We start from the raw sequence: 23187 nt of genomic DNA on the forward strand, positions 1-23187 counted from the left end.
AAAAAGATAGGACACTGAAAGATGAACTCCCCAGGTCGGTAGGTGCCCAAAATGCTACTGGAGATCAGTGGAGAAGTAACTCCAGAAAGAATGAAGAGATGGAGCCACAGCAAAAACAACACCCAGTTGTGGATGTGAGTGGTGATGGAAGTAAAGACCAATGCTGTAAAGGGCAATATTGCATGGGAACCTGGAATCTTAGGTCCCTGAATCAAGGCAAAATGGAGGTGGTCAAACAGAAGATGACAAGAGTTAACATCAACATTTTAGGAATCAGTGAACTAAAATGGACTGGAATGGGTGAATTTAACTCAGATGACCATTATATCTACTACTGTGGGCAGGAATCCCTTACAAGAAATGGAGTAGCCATCACAGTCAACAAAAGAGTCTGAAATACAATACTTGGATGCAATCTCAAAAATGACAGAATGATCTCTGTTCGCTTCCAAGGCAAACCATTCAATGTCACAGTAATCCAAGTCTATGCCCTGACCAGTAATGCTGAAGAAGCTGAAGTTGAACAGTTCTATGGAGACCTACAAGACCTTCTAGAACTAACACCACCCCCCCCACAAAAAAATGTCCTTTTCATTATAAGGGACCAGAATGCCAAAGTAGGAAGTCAAGAAATACCTGGAGTAACAGACAAATTTGACCTTGCTGTACAGAATGAAGCAGGGCAAAGGCTAATAGAGTTTTGCCAAGAGAACATACTGGTCATAGCAAACACCCTCTTCCAACAACACAAGAGAAGACTCTACACATGGACATCACCAGATGGTCAACACTGAAATCAGATTGATTATATTCTTTGCAGCCAAGATGGAGAAGTTCTATACAGTCAGCAAAAACAAGACTGCAAGCTGACTGTGGCTCAGATCATGAACTCCTTATTGCCAAATTCAGACTTAAATTGAAGAAAGTAGGGAAAACCACTAGACCATTCAGGTATGACCTAAATCAAATCCCTTCTGAATATATAGTAGAAGTGAGAAATAGATTCAAGGGATTAGATCTGATAGACAGAGTGCCTGAAGAACTATGGACGGAGGTTCACGACACTGTACAGGAGGCAGGGATCAAGACCATCCCCAAGAAAAAGAAATGCAAAAAGGCAAAATGGCTGTCTGAGGAGGCCTTACAAATAGTTGTGAAGAGAAGAAAAGCGAAAAGCAAAGGAGAAAAAGAAAGATATACCCATCTGAATGCAGAGTTTCCAAGAATAGCAAGGAGAGATAAGTAAGCCTTACTCAGTGATCAATGCAAAGGAATAGAGGAAAATAATAGAATGGGAAAGACTAGAGATCTCTTCAAGAAAATTAGAGATACCAAGGGAACATTTCTTGCAAAGATGGGCACAATAAAGGACAGAAATGGTAAGGACCTAACAGAAGCAGAAGATATTAAGAGGTGGCAAGAATACACAGAAGAACTGTACAAAAAAGATCTTCACGACCCAGATAATCACGATGGTGCAATCACTCACCAATATTCAGACATCCTGAAATGTGAAGTCAAGTGGGCTTTAGGAAGCATCACTACAAACAAAGCTAGTGGAGGTGATAGAATTCCAGTTGAGTTATTTCAAATCCTAAAAGATGATTTTGTGAAAGTGCTGCACTCAATATGCCAGCAAATTTGGAAAACTCAGCAGGAATGGAAATCGTCAATTTTCATTCCAATCCCAAAGAAAGGCAATGCCAAAGAATGCTCAAACTGTCACACAACTGCACTCATCTCACATGCTAGGAAAGTAATGCTCAAAACTCTCCAAGCCAGGCTTCAGCAATATGTGAACCATGAACTTCCAGATGTTCAAGCTGGATTTATAAAAGGCAGAGGAACCATAGATTAAATTGCCAACATCCCTTGTATCTCAAAAAAGCAAGAGAGTTCCAGAAAAACATGTACTTCTGCTTTATTGACTATGCCAAAGCCTTTGATTGTGTGGATTACAACAAACTGGAAAATTCTGAAAGAGATGGGAATACCAGACCACCTGACCTTCATCCTGAGAAATCTGTACACAAGTCAGGAAGCAACAGTTAGAACTGGACATGGTACAAGAGACTGGTTTCAAATGGGGAAAGGAGTATGTCAAGGCTGTATATTGTCACCCTGCTTATTCAACTTACACGCAGAGTACATCATGAGAAGTACATCATGGGCTGCAGTAAGCACAAACTGGAATCAAGATCATGGAGAGTAATATCAATAACCTCAGATATGCAGATGACACCACCCTTACGGCAGAAAGCGAAGAACTAAAGAGCTAAAGAAGAAAGTGAAAGGAGAGAGTGAAAAAGTTGGCTCAAAACTCTCAACATTCATAAAACTAAGATCATGGCATCTGGTCCCATCACTTCATGGCAAATAGATGGGGAAGCAATGGAAAGAGTGAGTGATTTTATTTTCTGGGGCTCCAAAATCAGTGCAGATGGTGACTGCAGCCATGAAATTAAAAGACACTTACTCCTTGGAAGAAAAGTTATGACCAACCTAGAGAGCATATTAAAAAGCAGAGACATTACTTTGCCAGCAAAGGTTCATCTAGCTATGGTTTTTCCAGTAGTCATGTGTGGATGTGAAGTTTGGACTATAAAGAAAGCTGAGTGCCAAAGAACTGATGCTTTTGAACTATGATGTTGGAGAAGACTCTTGAGAATCCCTCAGACTGCAAGGAGATCCAACCAGTCCATCCTAAAGGAGATCAGTCCTGAATATTCATTGGAAGGACTGATGTTGAAGCTGAAATTCCAAAACTTTGGCCATTGATGCAAAGAACTGACTCATTTGAAAAGAACCTGATGCTGGGGAAGATTGAAGGCAGGAGGAGAAGGGGATGACAGAGGATGAGATGGCTGGATGGCATCACTGACTCAATGGACATGAGTCTGAGTAATCTCCAGGAGTTGGTGATAGACAGGGAGGCCTGGCATGCTGCAGTCCATGGGGTCACAAAGAGTCGGAAATGACTGAGCGACTGAACTGGGGATGTAATGTACAGCATAGGAGACCTAGTCAATAATACTCTAGTAACTTTGTATGATACATGGTAACTAATCTTGTTGTGATCATTTTGTAATATATAAAAACAATGAATTGCTATGGTGTATGTCTGAAACATATAATATTGTAAGTCAATTATACTTTTAAAAAAGATTTGGGAACATAGAATATGCTATTCCTAATTCTAAAACACCAATACTGTGGAGGGAAGTTCTATATTTGGTTACTAGCTAAATGCCTTTCCAAAACTTGGATTTAAAAGCATATAAAAAGAACCATACTTACCATGCACTTATAATGTGCAGCTGCCTTCTTGGCATTAAATATATGCAGTTTTCCTCTTGCTTCGTTTTCTTCCTCCCCTACATGACAAAATCCACATTTAGGCCTGGTGTCACTAGGGCTGCTTCTATGTGGAGACCGATCTCTCTGCAAATGTGAAAGAAAAAGAAAAACTTGAAAAAAATCCATAAAAAATATGCTACCAGTACCTCACCTCAAGCTTAGTTAACACTTCAAATGATTAACTTTACCTATAAACACAGGTATACTCATGTTGCCACAAAAGTAAGAATCCAACATTTTTCTACTTACATAGGAACTACTTTCCATTTCATCTGTTCCATGGGAGGATGTGGACCTGGTATCTTCTGACAGTCCTTTAAAATTAGTTTTTCGTGGTCTTCCTTTGCGGCTTTTCTTTTTACTTTTAGGTGATGAAGGCTCCAGTTCATGTTCATTAAAACTTTCTTCTAAATCAGCTGCTTAAAAATGAACAAAAGCTTTATTCACATGGACCAATCTTAAAATGAGCATTAGTTCTTGGGTCCTTAGAACATACGTTTCTCCTCAGAATATCACCTCAGGATATGAGGAGAAATGGTCTGTGGTATGTTTGATACCTAACATTTCATACAAACGCAATGAAAATCAAATACAAAAAAATAGCTTTATTACTATCATTGTATATTAATTACTTCCATCAAATTTATAATTCTATGCAAATGAGTTTTGTGATCCCGACTGTGCACATAATTCAGTAAACATTTCCAAATACTAATAAGGGAAATTTTAGAATTAGATCTTGTTGGACTTCCTTCGTGGCGCAGTGGATAGGAATCGCCTGCCAATGCAGGGGATATAGGTTTGATCTCTGGTCTAAGAAGATTCCACATGCCATGAAGCAAGTAAGACCATGAGCCACAGCTACTGAGCCCACAATTTAGAGCCCGTGAGCTGCAAATACTGAAGCCTACACACTCTAGAGCCTGTGCTCCACAAGAGAAGCCATTACAGTGAGAAGCCCACACACCACAACTAGAGTATAGGCCCCGCTTGCCACAACTAAAGAAAGCCCATGCAAAGCAACAAAGACTCAGTGCAGCCAAAATAATAATAAAATAAATAATTTTTTAAAAAAAAGAATTAGATCTTGTGTTGTTTTTGTTTTTGTTTTTTTTAACCATAGGTTTCAAAGAGTTTTCCCTCACACTATTGGTGAAATCAGAAAAATTACCCCAAAAATACTTACCATAACTTGGAAAACTAAATGAAAATAAAGTAGATATAACATGCATGTGTGCTCAGTCCCTCAGTCAGGTATGACTCTTTGTGATCCCATGGACTGTAGCCTGCCAGTCTCCTCTGTCCTTGGACTTTTCCAGACAAGAACACTGGAGTGGTTTGTCATTTCCTTTTCCAGGGGATCTTCCCAACCCAGGTATCAAACCTAGGTCTCCTGCACTACAGGCAGATTCTTTACTGACTGAGCTACCAAGGGAGCTCAGTCACCTACTCCAGGGGATCTTCTCAACCCAGGGATCTCCTGCATTGGCAGGTGGATTCTTTACCACTGCGCCACCTGGAAAGCCCATGGTATATCTGTGCTGTCCAATATAGCAGCCACTGGCAACATGCATTTTTAAAAATTTAAGTCATTTATAATTAAATAAGAATAAACCATCAGTTTCTCAGTCTGACTGACCACATTTAAGTATTTATTAGTCACATGCAGTAAGATGAGTCTTTACTGGACATCACAGATACAGAATGTTTCTATCATAGCAGAAAAGTTCTATTGGACAGCACTGTTATAGATAGCTCTGTAAACTAACATGAAAATCAAAAGACCTAATTCAACAAAGAAGTCATTTACAAATAAGCTAACCAACTGATCAAGTAAACAAATATTAAGCCCTGGTGGCTCTCAGATGGTCAAGAATCTGCTTGCAATGCAGGCGATACAGGAGACCCAGGTTCAATTCTCAGATTGGGAAGATCCCCTGAAGAAGAAAACGGCAACCCACTCCAGTATTCTTGCCTGGTGAATTCTGGGGACAGAGGACCCTGGCATGCTACAGTCCATGGGATCACAAGAGTCAGACATGACTGAGCGACTAACACTTTCACTTCCAAAGTATAAAAGGAATTTCTAACGTAAGTGGTAGGAAAGCTATGTTGCAGGCTGTCTGTACATACTTTAATGGATTAAACAAAATTAATGTAGAAGTTTCAGAACTGTACTTCCCAGAAATTTTAGAAGAATTTGTACCATTAATAGAGGTGTTTTATTTGGTTATTCACCAAAAATATTTTATTCATTGAGGACATACAGTATATAAGACAATATATTTAGTATTCAAAAGATATAAAAACCAAATATTCAGTCTTAGAGTCAAACTACAGAAAGTTTTAGGTACAGTTCTAATACCTATTTTGATTTTTCTTTTACCATAAATTATTGACTATAATTCCATAGACTAATTTCTCCATGAGAAAGCGTATTAACTCCTACTCTCAGATGCTGATCTTTCCTAATAAATATTTAAGAGATTTTTCTAAAGCAAGAAAAGCATATTCATTATGATAAGAAAAGGGTAATTTAAGTAGTGTACTTGCACATAGAAACTCCAGGAACTGAGAGTATTAGATCATTTGCAAAACAGTTACTAAAACTTCTATCAATGTAACTTCACCTAACTATGGTAGAATCTGAGAGAAGAAAAAGGGGAGGGGGAGAGTTTTACAGGCAAAAATCTGGATAACTCTCCCTGTGAAGACAGACAAGTCAATTAAAGATATATTCTAATCTTAACACTACAGCAAATTTAACATCAGAACACATCACCTACTTTCTTTAAAACATTTAATCTGAGAATTCTTAAGACACAATTTCATTAAAGCTATTAGACTTACTTGTATGTACCAAAAATTAAAATGAAATATCAAAACCAAATGTTTCAATCATCCTGGTACATACTATATCATATATGTAAAATACATAATATTCTGTCATTTACAATGAAAACAAAAATCATTAGCACTATAATAACACTACATTGTTAAATACCTATAAAGAAGTTACTTAACTGATTTCACTATCAGGCCAACATGTCTAGCTTTCTACATGGCATATCTGTCTGTCCTAAATATGAAATCACACTTCAGTATAAAATTTCAGGGGACTTTAATAGCAATAGTAAAAAAAAATCACAAAAGATTGACAAAATTTAACTATATTAGACTCATAAACTTCTGAAAGTAAAAAAAAAACGTGATAAATTTAAAAGGCAAACAATCAACTGGAAAAATATCTTCTGTACTTATGACAAAGGATTAGTATCTTTATGATCTGATAAGCTCATAAAAGATTAAGAACCTAACAGAAAAATATGATCAAAATAAAATGTGATCAAACAATTCAAAGAACATAAATAGTTAAATATACTTTGAGAAGATGACTGACTTCTCTAGAGTCAAAGTGTAAATTAAGTGATATATCATTTTCACCTATCAAAATAGCAATCTTTAATTATAAAAACAATAAATCCAACAAGAAATGGGTTAGAAATACAAACATAAAAGAAACCCCACAACTACACTGAGATAAATGATGCTTCTGGATGAACCGGATTAGGATTAGAATGGTATCAGTTCTTGCTAACCTTATTTAATGAAATGTTGTGAAAAGACAGAACTTAAGTTGATTCCCCAGTTTTCTGGAACAGTAAATGTATAATATTATCTTTTTAAAAAAGATATCAAAATATATCATAAAGCAACAGTACTTAAAAACACTGGCATAGGAGTAGACACATATCAGCAGAAGAGAAAGCTAGGGTGAAAACAAACTCATATGGATATGGGAAATCAGAGTATATTAATGGTGGCATTTCAAATGAGTTGGAGAGAGACATAACAGCACAAATGGCTACCTATTCTCTAAACACTGAGATTCCTATTCTCCTACCATATGAAAAAATTAGAGATGGAGCCAAAAAAATCTAGTAAAATAACAAACTATAAATGTAATAGAAGAAAATGGAAGAGAATTTTGGGATTAGGACACCTAAGAAGCCATTTAGTGGCAGGGAATTAATATCTATACTTTACAGAGAGCACTTCAAATCAATTTTGAAAAGATAAACCTGGAAAGAAAAACATGTAAAAGATAGAACTGACAGTTCACAGAAGAAATATAAATGACCAAAAAAATGGGCAGAAGCACAACCTTATTAGTGATAAGAGAAATGGAAATTAAATGAGATAATCAGATGGGTAAAAGTTACAAGGCTGATAATATCCAGCAGAGGTATAGGGAACTGGAAACTCTCACACAATGTTGATACATATTGTAGTACTTATTTCCAATGTTAAATGCATAGACTCTCACCTGCCATCCCCATTTCTAAGATTTTATCCTATAGAATCACTTGCATAAGTACATAAGCATATATGTATAGGGAAGATCAAGGCAGTTTTATTTGTATGTGGAAAAAATAGATATAGGTGACTTTTTAAAACAGTTTGTTTGTATTTATTTGGTTGCACTGGGTCTTAGTTGCAGAATGTGGGATCTAGTTCCCTCACCAGGGATCAAACCCAGGGCCCTTGCATTGGGAGCACAGAGTCTCAACCACTGGAGCATCAGGGAAGTCCCAAGGTGATTTTTTAAAGTAGAGAAATCTATAAGTAAACTACAGTTCTATTTATTCTATGGGATATAACACAACTATTAAAAAGAATGAGGTTGATCTGTATGCAGACAGAGAAGGGTGTCTGATATATCACAGAAATAAAAAAACAAGCTGCACAACATCACCTATATAAATATACTATGATGCCATTGTATTATGAATAGTGCGTATATGGATACATATGTAAGATTGTATGTATGTAAGAAAGGTTCTGAGAAGATATACAAACCATTATTAGTAGTTACTCAAAGAGTGTGATTCTGGGGTGAAGAGGGGGCTTTCTGAATTACTTTAATAGTACTATTGTACTATTTACATTTTTTTTACCAATGGGCAGTATACTAACTTTGCATTTAAAAGAATTCATAACATACAATGTGGTGAAAGGAGGGGGTAAAGCCAGCCACTGCTGATGGGAATATAATCTAGCACAATCTTTCTAGAAAGTAGCGTGGTAGTGTGGATTGAGAACCTTAGAAAGATTAAACCTTTTGGCCCCAGCAATATTATTTTGGGGAATTTATTCTGAAAATTATTTGCACATGAAAATGTGAGTAGGAAGCTAGTCACAGCACCTTTGTTTAAATTTTTCATGGTTGCTTACTGGTTTTTTTCCTATTCAAAACTGTGAGAATACTTTAACATTTTTTAAAGTTATCATTTTTAATAATAATTGTAAAAAATTATCTGCATGAAAGAAGGGAAAATCTTCCTTTCCACCTTCCAATTCCAACTGCTCTGCACTCCCAGCTCTTGACCTAATTTTCTTGCTTCCCTTTCTTCATATTCGCTCCCTCCCGTCTCAAGGTGCTACTGTTAGGGCTTCTTTTCTCAATCTCAAGGGTAGAGAGCTTGGTTTTGAATCCTGGATCTGTTGTCACAGATGTCCTTGGACCTGAGACCTACCTCAGAGGGTTCTTGAATTAAAAGAGTTAAGGTACTTAATCTAGAACAGGGCCTGGCACATAGACACTCTCAATAAATGTCAGCTGTTATTTTCTATGCATATGCAAATCCAAGCATACTGCTCTACATCTTGCCCTTTTCCATTTAATATATAAATGCAAATACCCAAAATTTGAGTTTTTACTATGCCAGATGTGCTATGCAGTTTACATGCATTATTTCATTTGAGTCTCGAAACAGCCCCGTAAGGTTATGTCAGTCATCATCCCCATCCCCCATTTTACAGATAAGAAAAGTAAATTCAGAAAAGTTAAAATTATTTTGCCCAAGATCACAAAGCTAGGGAAGAGCAGAGCTGGGACAGACACATGTCAGTGAGTGACTATATGCTGCAGAAGTATTAATACCGACTATCAAGGAAATAAACATTTTCATATGCTCCTGCAAGGTAGAAAACTGATAGCTATACATATGCTTAATGTATGCATATTAATGCTCTTGAAGGACAAAAAAGAAACTGATCCTAGATGTTGCCTTCAGCGAAAAAATTTGGAAACTGAGAAACAAGGACAAGGATGAGAGGAAAGCTGCCTTTCTAGTACTTAGTAAATCTATTCTATGCACCTAAATTTAAAAGGCTTTTAAAGACCTTGATACCACATTAAGATCTCCCTAAATTTCCACTGAATAAAAGTAATGAAGATTGGAAATTGCCATCATCCTGGGTGATTTCACTGTCCACATGGACAATCCAAGCAACATGTAGTCGTTCAGTTCCTTAATCTTCACTAATGTCCTCCATCAACCACCTAATCCCTATAATCACACCCAGATACCTCATAATCACCTAAAAGGATTCTATCTCTGAAATCACTGCCTCATACCTGGTACCACAGATGATTGCTTTCCTAAGTAGTTTCATTCTCATTGTTCTTCAGTCTTACCAGGACCTCCAGTCTATTAATTCCTTTCAGTTTATTTCTTTCTAGCAAATATTCTAAACTTCCTATCCCTTTACTTCTTTGTTGAACTCACTTGGAAAAAATCCTGATTCTTTTTTTTTAAGGAGTTAATCAGAAATTAAATTGCCATTCATTTCATCCAGTATGATTTATCTGTTGCTACAAAGAAAGAAAGTGAAGTCACTCAGTCGGTCCGACTCTTTGTGACCCCATGGACTGTAGCCTACCAGGCTCCTCCGTCGATGGGATTTTCCAGCCAAGAATATTGGGAGTGGGTTGCCAAAAATCCTGATTCTGAATGAAGCAACTAGTCACTTTCTCTGTGCTACACCCAGGATCCCGAATTGGAGGAAATGTCACACAACCTTTTTTAATCATTTTATAAATTCAGGGTTACTAACCTCAACTGTTCCAATAAGGTCTGTAAACTTTAAATTTCTTTAGGTAAACTTTCTCCCCTGGTCTTCACAACTAGTATTTCAAAACTCTCTCCTTCAACTGCCAACCCTCACCCATCTCCCTACACTTTCCCTCACAAACAGACCTAATAGGAACCACCTATCTTCCTTCTCTCCTACTACAGTGGAAAGGTTCTCTTTATCACAGGGCAATTGTTCCACCTGTGCACTCAATCCTCCTCCTTGTACCTTCAATCTCTTCTTGTCCATTGAATCCTTTCTTGTAAGCATTAATAACGAATCCCCCTCCCTGCAAAGGCCAACTAAGTCAAAGAAACCAATCTGAAAAGGCTACACATTGTATGATTCCAAGTATATAACATTCTGGAAAAGGCAAAAGTATGGAAGATGGTACAGAGATTCTCAAATTTAATATTTCAAGACACAGTTCATGTTATATCAAGCTAACATAACAGACTATTTATCACTTTAAGTATTAGCAAAGTAGGTACTGAGCCACAGATGGCAAATGATCAAGAAACTGCCAAAGGTATCAATTCCTCTTTGCTCTATAGACTAGTGCTGTACAGTTCTCAAAGACAGTCCCTGAAATACAATCCTATAACCCCCCACCATAAATTACAATCATAAAGCAGAACATATGTTTCCCATTAGAATAATGAAATAAGTGGAAGTTCTGTTTCTGACAAAGCACCCAATATCTAATAAATTCAAGCTAGATAAATGTGATAAAGATCTAAGTTCAATAAATAGAAATTGCCATATTTTTAAATTGCACAGTTATGCTCTCAAGTTCTACAATATGAGTATATACACACACTACATATGTCAATAATACAGGGAACCCCAATGTGCTATCAAAGTATACACCGAACCCAAATTTAAAATCAATTGTATCATAAGTTTGAATTGTAGTATTCCTGCCAGTTCTATTAAAAGAAAAGTCCTCTAGAAAAGTATGAACTTAAATCTTCCTCATTAAAAAGTTTCTCAAAACAAAACGGTGGTTAAAATTATTTCACTTTGCGTAAACTGCAGTGACTTATCTCCACCACTAGATGGTACTATCAGCTTCAGAAACTGAGGGAATAAAAGGGGCGATGTCTATACAACTCTTTGTTGCCACCCTTAAGTATCCTGCCCCAGTATGCTGATAGACTTGCATTTGTCAGATCATTAAGTCTCAATCCTTGGTTTACTACATATGCTCACTAAAATTTTGAAGAGAATCAAATAAATACATTGTCAAAATCTGAAGCAATGAAAGGTGAGAAAGCTTATTCTTAACCTTTCACTAAAGGTTTTTCAACTCAATTCCACAACTAAATGAAAAAACTGAAGGAAAACACTATAAAGTTTATCAGTTGCACTTTATCAATTAAAAAACATTCTGTTCTTATATTTGTCCAATATGTTTATCTTAATGATAAGTTTTTGCTAAAGACAATCTTTAACCAGCACTTCTAAAGTATTTAGATTAAGCTGGTACTAAAGAGAAAACAATACTATTTTGTATTATAAAACCAAGACCTAAGAAATCAAAAAGGGCCACAAATTTTAATGTGCTAACACTGATAATTAGGTAAGTCTTTATAAAAGAGACAACTTCCTAAAACAACAGGCTCAAATCATTCTTAATTCTAAGCAACATGCTCTCAGAAGCTAACAAAAACTTGAAAGATCTCTAATCTAAGTGGAAGGATAGAACAATCTCAGATTAAATCTGAGCTTTTCATATTGCTGGTAAGAGTATCAAAACCATCTGTATGAGAAATTTGAAACAAGTCAGAATTCAGTTTCAGAACTTTCCCATACCTTTTAAAGACCAACTATACAGCTTGGCTAACTATAAACATACTGTCCTGGTTTTGTACAAATTTAAGTGAAAACAAACCATAAAATAATTTTAAAGATTTGTATTTTAAAATTGATTACTTCTTATGAACATGTCTGTATTAAGAGGGGTGAAAGTACTGCAATGTGAATAAAAATTCAACAGATAGCTTGTTTATCACAAAATGTACCAGTCCACGTTTTCCTTATCTGACAGTAGCAAGGACTCTATAATTATTACCTTTACAATCCACTAACATAGTTACCTGAACACAGAAACCTATAACCACTAGCATCATTTCCCCCTAAAGATAAATATATTCTCCATGTACTCTTTACAGGAATTTTAAGGTAAAAGTTTTCTTTAAAAACTCAGATCTGTTTCACTGTTAGTTTAATGTAAACTTTTCACATTAGTTTATCTGAATGCTTTTGTCTTTCTTCCCCACTGTTCTCGTTCATTCATAACTTGAGTAATTTTTATAGTGCCTTAACTTAATTAAAAATGAACAAACGTGTTCTCTATACTTAAATATCTTCATTATAAATCTTAATAATAGGAACAAAAATTCACTTGCAGATATAATAAAACTGCTCTCAAAAGGCTTTGAACCTCTGTAGGAACTGGGTTAAGTATTCTTTCTTTAAAAAAAATAACTGAAAAAATAAATAAATAAAAATAACTGAAGTATAGTTGATTTACAATGTTGCAAAAAATATGGAATGCTTCATGAATTTGCATGTCATTTCATTTCATTTGCTTGCACAGGGGCCATGCTAATCTTCTCTGTATTGTTCCAATTTTAGTATATGTGCTGCTAAAGCAAGCACCCGAGTGCTTTTCTTAATTCTTCAAATAGCATTCAATTTTAAGACACCTCTTGTGGTGAAAATTAATATAGTATAATTCGCTCATATTTCACTCAAATTTCCTCTTGAAATTAAAAAGTGGTGGAATGACATACCTTCAGAATTATGTGCAGTTTTCTTGTGTTTTCGACAATAAACCCTACAAAAAATGAAAAAAATTAAAAATTACCAAGTGAACAAGCCAACTCATTTTTCAAATTAAGAATGAGCAGTATACTTCACCCCATTCACTAGATTCCAAAAAGCTTATCATTCAACTTTCTATGCCATTTCTCAAAGCAGTCAATTCCCTACCAAAAAACACCCTTTACAACAGATGATGAGATGCTTGGAATCAGGCAAAAGTTTTTTACAAAGACCTAAAGAAAGTATGACTTTTAAAAGAGCTAAGAGAAGTTAAATAATTACATGTATATTCCTTGTGAAGGTTTCTCTCGTATTTGAGCTTTATCATGCAATGCACAGTGGTAGTGGTATGTCCTGTGACAAGTTTTCACATCGCATCCAATCGTCGCTCCGGGACAATGGCACAAAGAACACATCTACAGAAACAATGAAATATCACTGTCAGTGCGTGGTTTTGCTACCAGCTATGATATCAGGTTAAGGGCACAGCAAATCTCTGTCAAGGAAAAGAAACTGGTTACTGAAAAGTTCTCAATGTACGGCAAAACCCACTACAATATTGTAAAGCAATTAGCCTCCAACTAATATAAATAAATGAAAAAATTAAATAAAATTACAGTTAAAAAAAGAGAAAAGTTCTGTAACTAATGTTATTTTTCTTATTTTTCTCACCTAGAAATAATTTAAATAACATTCCACTGGGAGTATTTTGTCCCACGTTAAACAATGACAAAATTAATGGAATATTATTGATGTCTATTGTTTTCCTGTGGTCAAGAGAAGATCCGAAATGTTGCAGGAATGTAAACTGTAGACCTTTTCACAATTCAGATCTTCCTGGAAATGAGTAACCGGGAAAAATGGCTCATACCAGAAAAAAAACTGTCCTTCACATTTCCACTTATCAGTGAGAATTTTTAGAAAAGAAATCTCACATACTATTTGGGAACCTGGTAAAATCAATTTCAAGTGAGGGAGGGAAAGAAGATAAAAGAATTAGGTAGATTTTTAAATCCCTCGAGCCCTAAAAATATTCTGTGATGTCAAACTGATTGTGAAAACATGCTCATCTATTTTAATTTAATCTGTTACTTACCTCTCACATTATGAATTCAAGCAAATAGATAAAACAGATGCTTTCAAAATATTTTAATATAATTTACCTCTGACTTTACTGGATAATTCATACTGTTTAACTAGCTCAAATCTAAATTTAGAAAAAAATTCTTTAAGAAAAGTACATAATGATGACTGTTAGTGGTTTTAATTAACGTATCATAGTATACTGTACTATGGTGATGGTTTACTCGATAAGTCGTGTCCAACTCTTGTGATCCCATGGACTGTAGCCTGGCAGGATCCTCTGTCCATGGAATTCTCCAGGCAAGAATACTGGAGTGGGTTGCCATTTCCTTCTCCAGGGGATCTTCCCTACCCAGGAATCAAACCCGGGTCTCCTGCATTGCAGGCAGATTCTTTATCGACTGAGCTACAAGGGAAGTCCATACTGAGGACTTTTAATGAGGCTCTCTCCTAAGCTATAAATGCCATGCCAAAATAAATTTACAGTAAGGTAAATCTTAAAAACTGTTCACTTGTTTCTTGGTAGGGATGCCTCGTTGGGAACTGTTCTCATTCCTCTTTACTTGGCCCCTAAGTAATTTTGGTGTACCAAGAGGCTAATGTAAATTCTAATAAAATACTTTCTATTTCTCTAAGCAAGTCAAACACTCAACTTCATTCAAGTCAAACAACACTTCATTCAAGTTATCATTTAAAAAACACTCCCATATAAGTCAGAAACAGAAACATTCTCAATACAGGTACTTCCCAGAAAACATGAGGGCCAGTGCCCATTATTAATGCTAAAGAAATACACCACTTCCTTAAATAAATACAGAAACTTCAAAGCAATACTGTAAAAAGAAATACTGTGCCAAATTATCAAGCAGGGAAAGTTGTTAAATCCTTTTGGGTGGCTTATAAATTGTTAAGGACATGGAACATTTGTACTCAGCTTACTTACGAGGTTCTATTATTTTAGTAAATTATACTTCTAATTTAAAAAAAAAGACTTATTATAGAAATTGCAGAAAACACAAAAGAGCACAAGGAAAATTAAAAAATCATTCGTACCAACCAAGTGTAGACACCATCACAGTGTTGCAATGCTTATGTGAAAGTATTTTTCTCTGTAATTCTATACATATTATTTTGTCACCTGGTTTTTAACTTAATAAATTGAACATTACTACTACTTACATTAAGAACTGTACTGCAAGTAGCTCATTTTGAAATTACACTGAAAATGGGTTTGCACAGGTACATTTTGAAAATACTGAATGCAATGAGCAAGCAAAAATAAAAGGAGAGGTACTGTTAAAAATCCTGTACCAGCACAGCACTGGCACACATATAGTGAGATGGGCACTTTCAGATACTGCTGGAAATTGGTATACTCTCTGGACAGCAACTTGCCTTATTTATCACAGAGCTTATTAAAAGTTTATATACTCTCTGATCCAATAAATTTCCTTCTGTTAACCTAGTCTACAAAACAAATCACTTAATTTATATGCAATCACATTCACTGAAGAATTATTTAGAATAACTCCAAATGTAAAACCACCTGTGGAAAACAGCCATTGAAAAATGTTTAAATAAGTTATAGTACAACCATATGTAGGAATGTTCTTTACTCTTTTCAAAAACATTTTAATGGTGTGGGAAAAGGTTTATGCATAATATTAAGTGAAAAAACAGGACACAAAGTTAGGTATGCAAATTATGACCCCAATTATGTTTATAACTTTATTCTTTGAAAATAGATGAAAGTAAACATAGTGAAATGCTGAGCGGCTATCTCTATTTGGTTTTCTGTCTCATAATTTCCTACATTTTCTGATTTTTCTACAATGGGGACATTACTTTTATATATGAAAAATTATTTTAAAACCATGGGGAATACTCCAGCAAATGATTTCAATCCCCATCTCTCAGTTTATTGAGAATGAGAAGGAAACCAAATACCAAAATATATCTAAATGTGTTTTGGTTGGTCATAAATTCAAACCTGCCTAAACTATAACCAGTTAACTACAGCAACTCAGGACAAATAAATTTTTTGAGTGAGAAAAAGCTTATTCTCATTTTTATTTTGTCAGTTTCTCTCAAGGAAGAAAGGAAAGAGGAAAATACACCAATAAAAATGTTTTGAGAGAGAAAGATTCTTCTCAAGGTTAGGAGTAGGAATTTTTAATTAGAATTTATAGGAAAAAGAAAGAATTTACAAGATTTTATGCAGCATTCATATACCAGCAGGTATTTCTGCTTGTAAATACATTCTGGGAAGGTACGAAGAAAATACCAAAATATTATCCATAATAAAACTAAATATGAAATGTAAATCTGCTTATGTACCTGTGAATACAGAATGGGAACACTACTGTTATGTTCAAGATATCATTGCTATATTGCAACCCCTGAAATAATACTTGAACTCCTATGGGACTTAAGATAGAGTATTCATTTTGGCTCTTAACATTTTACTTCTTTGTATGACTAATTATCTTTATAAATGTACAGATTTTATCCACCCATTGCTTCTAGACCAAGTTTTTTGAAAGATAAACACTGTGACTACCAAGCAGTACTCAATAAACATTTTGATTTTAAGCTTACTATGTTACTGAAAATTTTAATATCATATACCATATTTTTTCTCATTCATGTTTTTAACACCTGAAAACTTGACATAATTATCTCCAAGTATGTCTAAAAATATTTTAAAAGTCTGATTTGAAAAGGTAAAATTGAGAACAATTCAGTTGAAGGGGCAGAGAATGAGCAGAGAGAATGAGGAAGAGATAAAAAGACAATTAAAGACATAAAAATCCCAATTAAAGTTTGGAAACTAGATAGGTGGCTAGTATACTTTTCTTTTAAAAAATATTATGGAAAATAAAGAGGACTTCTACTGGAAAAAAAATGTTGAATAATAGGAAAATAACCCCTGCCTTGACACAGCAAGGCACTAGCTGGTTGGACCAGAGTGATGTTATCCTGTGTTCCTCTTTAAACAAAACATTGATTTGCCCTTCAATCAGTTATAGGCTCTATTGGGCCCTCATCAGAAGAGTGTTAACCTGCCATTTAACATCATGCTTGCACTGCAGTCAGAGTGCTCTCAAATGTGGAGAAATAAAAGTTAACCTGATGGGAACACATTTTTCAAGGACAATGGTGGACTTCTTCCTCCTTGAAGAAAGGTCTTTTCCCACATATCAAATACAAATGTCAAACATTCTGTTGAAGGCCAACTTCCTGTCTTCAGGATAGGTATAATGTCAATTCTCAGCTTATCCTGCCTATACCCTGATTTCAAGTTCTTTAAATAGAGGTGAAAATTTCTTTGTTGTTAATGATTTTTCTTTTACTTTTATCCCTCTATTCAGTTTGCTATCTAGTAGACCTAATAAATTCAACAATTTGTCTTCCAAAATAGGGAGATTAGAAAACAAGACTCAACAGATGTTTGCATAACACAGTATCTTTCTTAAAATTTTTAAAAATTACATATATTCAGGATATACAGCATGTTTTAATGTACATATACATAGTGAAATAATTACTATAGTTGAGCTAATTAACATACCCATCTCTCCAATATAGATGCCATTTTTTGCTGCATTGGTAAAAGCCCCAGAAGTCTACTGTCAGCAAATTTCCAGGATACCACAGAGTATCATTAACTATGGTCATCATGTTGTACAACAGATCTCTAGATTTATTCATCCTACATAAGTGCAGCTTTGTACCTTTTGACAAACATCTCCCATTTCCCCAACTCCTCCTGTCCCTGGTAACCAGGGTTCTACTCTCTGGGAAGCTATACTATATTAAGTTGAGCCATACAAGCAGTGTCAAGGAGCTAATCCACAAACAAAACAGGAACGAAGTCATGCATGAGAGGAGATGAACAGAACTGAAAGGACTATGACTTAGCTAAAGTCCTGCAGGAGCCTGAGGTTGGAACTTATCTGCTCCTCAGTCAACTGATCGAGGCCAGGACTGATATTCACTCTACAGAAGGAAGAAGTCTTAAGTAATAAAAGGAAAAATACTGCTTTGTTAGTAGCTATGGGGGAAACTCAGGGAAAAACTCAATTAAGACCACAGACAGAGACAAGGCAAAACAAGTGAGATGCCAACTTCTAGGACACGTAGGAAGAAAAGGCTCTTGAAGAAAAGTTCTAAGACTTAGTTTGCCTAGCTCAACTGCTGTGTATCTACTATGTATGTAAGGAACTGACCACAAGTGTATAGGTATAAATTCTCACAGCCAAGTAGTTACTACTCTCAAGACACTTGTTCCAAGAAAACTGCTATGAATGTACAGAGAATGCAAGAGATTTCAAAACCAAAAAATCTGTAAGGAAAAAAAAATACCAAAAGCACTTGGAGTTGGGACTAGGGTACCTAAGATATTTTCACAGGAAATGAGACAAAAATTAAGTGAGAGCAGCTTACCTTACACTGGTGTTTGTCACTTTGTATTGTTTTTAATAACACAAAACACTACCTCTAGTTATTAATAATAAAATAATTAGGTCTAAATGGAAAGCTAGAAAGCAAAACTGAACTCTTAAAGTTGTCTAAGTCATTTAAAAAATGACTTGATAGATTAGGACCTTAAAATCTCCAAGTGCTTCTAAAAAAAACAGGGTCACTGAAAAGTACTTTACTAGAGTGACAGACTAAATCTAAGCAGTTACTGAATAAATAATTTCAGAAGTCTTTTAGAAATCAGAGGGCAAGGAACTAATAAGTAAGCCTATCAAGCTCTTACTTAAGCTAGTCTCCTGACCTTGCTCTCAATATCACATACTCCAACTTCATCCAACTTTATGAATCATCATTATGAGGAATATAAATTCTCTTATTGGAGCTTTTGAAATTTGTTTTATTTATCTGAAAGATTCAGATTCAGAGTTTTTCGGAGCTCAGATCTTTATGTTTAAGCTCTTCTAAGATATAGGTCTTTCAGGCTGAGGGTACTCTAAAGTGCCATACTGCTTGCTATACTTAATCTGTGAATACCAAAAATCCATGCTCAAATAAGTACCAAGACATCCCCCCCAAATCAGACATAGATTATTTTATGGTTGGGTTATCTTCCATTACCACAAGTAATTACATAATGACATAAATTTACAGTATTCTCAATTGCAATGAAGTATTAAATGAAGGCAAAGAAGAAAAAAACTTGCATTTTTAAAAAATTAATTTATTCAGTAATAGCCAAAGACCTGATTTTCTCCATCATTAGACTTGAAGTTTCTCTTTGGCCTCACATTTATTCTCTTTAATCACCTCCAAAGTAAAACAAAGTTCATTTTTTAAATAAATGACAGGTAAAATATCTGTGCACATTTAATCTGCATGCCATAATCTGAGCTTTGAAAATAATTCACATTTATACGAATGCCTTCATGTTGCATGTTCACTTAGTTACACAGATGACAATGAAGCCAGGGAAATCTTCTGGAAAAAATGTACCTGTTTTCCCCCCAAAATACTCTATGGCAGGGATCCTGCCAAGCCCAATTTGGCCCATCACCTGTCTTCACAAAGAAGTTTTACTGGAACACAGTCACACTTACTTCTTTGGGTACTGTCCATACTGCAACTGAAACAATATGGCTAGCAAAACCTTAAATATTAATTATCTAATCCTTTATACAAAGTGCACCGACCCCTGTCCTAAGGAAATGATCCATAACTGAGTGCTGATCAAAAATCATTTGGGAACCTTTTTCAACCTACCCACCCTCCTTTCTTATTGGTGGTTAAGTATCCCTGATCTAAGGATTTAGTAGCACCATTAAGTCACTGGGCATTTTCTGCTTCTTTGTATGTAGTAAGCAGTGGTAACATTCTATACATTTGGGTGCTTCATTTTACCCTTACTGAATGCCAAATAAGCCACATACTCTAAACAGCACTGGAGGTGATATATGTATAATTATGGCTGATTTGCGTTGTTGTATGGCAGAAACCAACACAACATTGTAAAGCAATTTTCTTCCTATTAAAAAATAAATTTTTAAAAATTGCACTGGCATCTACTACTCTATACTTGTCAAAAGTACTTCCTCCTCCTTGAAACTCTTCCCTCTTTGAGTTCTACAGTATCATTTTCCCAAAGGAACACACTTCAAATGTCACTCTCTCTGAAGTCTTCTGATTTCTCAGGTAGAATTAATTATGGTCCTCTCTCCCAGATCTCCTGTGGCATTCTTTACATTCTAAGGCTAAAGTACATTTATTCATGATCGCATACAAAGTGTCTAACACTGTGCTTGGTACAAAGTAGGTGCTCAATTAAGTATCTGATAAATGGACAGACAGATGATTTCTAGAGGCCTTGATGAATATAATGCCTAAGGAAAACAACAAAAATTTAACACCCCACTGGGAGAGTGACGGTTGAAGAAACATGGAAATGCCCTTGCCTGAGGCATACACAGCTCTTCACCATCCAGAACAAATAAGCAACCTGATCTTTCCCTCTAGATTTCGCCCATTCCTCTTCAAACAGCTAGAATTGCAAACAACACTAAAACACTGATTAGCCAAAACAGAAGAATTTTATGCCTATACTCTTATCTCCATGGTCAATTTACACCTAGCCCATTATTAAAGCTTCACACTATTGTCCTATTGAAGCCCTTCCCTCCTTCAAATTCAGCCAACAATTAAGGAGTGCCCACTTACTAGAGTACAATTGAGCACAAATGAGATGTCAAGCACCGTGCTAAGTGTTTCCCAGGCATTCCCCAGCCCCCACCCCCTCTTAATCCTATGCTGGGCAAAAAGAAAGCAGTCTCTGCTCTCCCAGAGCTCACAACACAGTGGAGAAGAAAGGCTTGCCCACGTATAACAAATACAATGCAGGGCGTTAAACCCTATGTCAGAGGTGAAGGTTGAGTTGGACTCAAAAACCGAAGTTCTGAGAGGCAGCTAGGAGATGAATAACGTCAGTACATGCACAGCAGTGGGGGACAAGTGGAGGATATTCAAGAAACAGCTAGAATGAGATAGGGGACGAGATAAACAATGGAAATGGTGGGTTAAATTATGACTTCTGAAGGGTAGATATTCTATAGGCAGAAAGGAATCAGTAAAAGTTTAGAGTCAGGGAGTGAGTGATATTAGGTTATAAAGGTAGAGATCAAGTAATTACCAGCAGTATGCTGGAAGGATGGAAAGAGGAAGACTGGATATAGGGTCGCAATGAGAAAGATGGCTGAGACATCACAGAAATAGAATCGATGTGAGTGATACGGAAGAAGGAAGGTAAAGGATTCAGAAAGAGAATCTGGTTTCAGGGCAGGGAGATGATGAACAATGGAATAGACATGTTGAGTTTAAGATGCCTGCAGGACATCTGTGTATAGCAGACAAGTATGCTGCCACTATTGTATTTCATTTCCCACAATGTATATCACTTGACTCCTGAAAAATCCTGCTTTGCCCTTCCCTTCCCTTCTTACCTGAGTTGAAATTCCTGTCTAATGTTTAAAGACACTGCAATCATCCCACCTTTCTCAATTCTAATCCATTACTGCCAGTCTCAATGGCCCATTATCGTATAGTTAACCTATTTTCATGGACTCATACTTTTTTTCCCTTTTAAATCTTACCATCTCTGGGATGTAGTCTTAGCTGCCTAAATTGGCATGACTCCTCCCACACAAAATAAAAAGGAGTATCTATAAATTGTCATACTGCAGATTCACATATGCAGATCATATCTAGATTATGATCTCTCAAAACCAGATATCCTGTTTCTCTGGGGTGCCAGGCACTCAACTGGTAGTGAATAAATAACAAAGTCAATATGTAGAATTGTTGAATTGGTCTTTTTATTTTCAGGGGCTGCTAAAAATATCTTGCAAGTAACAGAGACTCAGAATATTCTTAGATAGTATGTAGGTAGGATTTCTGTTCTAAAAACTAACAATGCTATTAACAAACTATATTAATAGCAGCCTGATAATGTCCTAAATTCAGTATTATTTCCACCCTTATTAGAAAACTATTAAGCTTTAATTTTAAAATGTGATTTTGGGTTAGGGAGCTTAAAAAACAGTCTAGTATAGCCTAGTGATTAAGAGTTCTGGCTTTGGAGTTAACTGGCCCTGGATTCAAATTCTAGCCCTGCCATTTACCAGCTATATGATCATAGTCAGGTTACTTCTCTGAGCCTCAGTTTCCTAATCTGTAAAGTGAGAATAAATACCTTCCTATCTCACAATATGACTGTGAGGATTAAAAAGGATCATGTATTTAAAGTACTTAGCCAAGTCCCTAGCACATCTAAAGGTTCAATAAATGTTAGCTATTTCTGCTACTGAACAAGAAAACAGGAAAAATTTTCAGAGGATTTCTCAAGGCGTGAGAAAACTTTAGTTTAAAAAGGGGAAAGTTTAGGAATGATCTGAGGATAGTCATCAAGTATATGAAGGACTTTTCATTCTTAACACAAGAAAAAAAATATTTCCCTTAATGGAAAGACACAGACCTAGAATAAATGACTCTAAATTAAATGAGATATTTGATTTATATAGAAGGACAAATTTCTCAATTGTGAAGAGTGTTATATAATACTGGTCTTGTTTCAGCTTGCTTGGGTAGAAATCACAATTTCTTAATATATTTAAACATAAAATAGACAAAAAATATCTGTCACATGGCTTGTAGGTAATCTTGCCTAAGGGGAAGGAAAGCGAACTAAATGGCTTCTTAACCCCTTTCGGTCTTAAGAGTCCTTGATTCCATGGCTGATTCATGTCAATGTATGGCAAAAACCACTACAATATTGTAAAGTAATTAGCCTCCAACTAATAAAAATAATTGGGAAAAAAAAGAGTCCTTGATATATTTGACACACGTACCAATTAAAACAGTTAATTATTCGATGTAGATATCTTTTTTTGGGGGGGTGAGGTGGGGTGGATTTTAGTTCCCTAACCAGGGCTCAAACCTGGGCCCAGCAGTGAAAGTGAGTTCTGATCACTG

At 35.6% G+C, this 23187-nt stretch overlaps 1 protein-coding gene and 1 pseudogene across 3 annotated transcripts in view; both read right to left on the minus strand.

The window, feature by feature from the left end:
- Positions 1-23187, minus strand: part of PHF6 (PHD finger protein 6) — a 56130-nt gene that overhangs the window by 24793 nt on the left and 8150 nt on the right. For 2 of the 3 annotated variants that reach the window (XM_065916035.1, XM_065916034.1), the window contains exons 4-7: positions 13387-13520; positions 13074-13117; positions 3607-3776; positions 3298-3441 (exon numbers count right to left, since the gene is read on the minus strand). In XM_065916035.1, the coding sequence (XP_065772107.1) occupies positions 3298-3441; positions 3607-3776; positions 13074-13117; positions 13387-13520 (492 nt within the window). The remainder of the gene's footprint in view (positions 1-3297; positions 3442-3606; positions 3777-13073; positions 13118-13386; positions 13521-23187) is intronic. The other variant, XM_065916036.1, reaches the window with a different exon arrangement.
- On the minus strand, positions 12821-12939 carry LOC136154900 (U6 spliceosomal RNA; annotated as a pseudogene).

This window comes from Muntiacus reevesi, chromosome X, assembly GCF_963930625.1.
Source record: "Muntiacus reevesi chromosome X, mMunRee1.1, whole genome shotgun sequence".
NCBI classification, from domain to species: domain Eukaryota; kingdom Metazoa; phylum Chordata; class Mammalia; order Artiodactyla; family Cervidae; genus Muntiacus; species Muntiacus reevesi.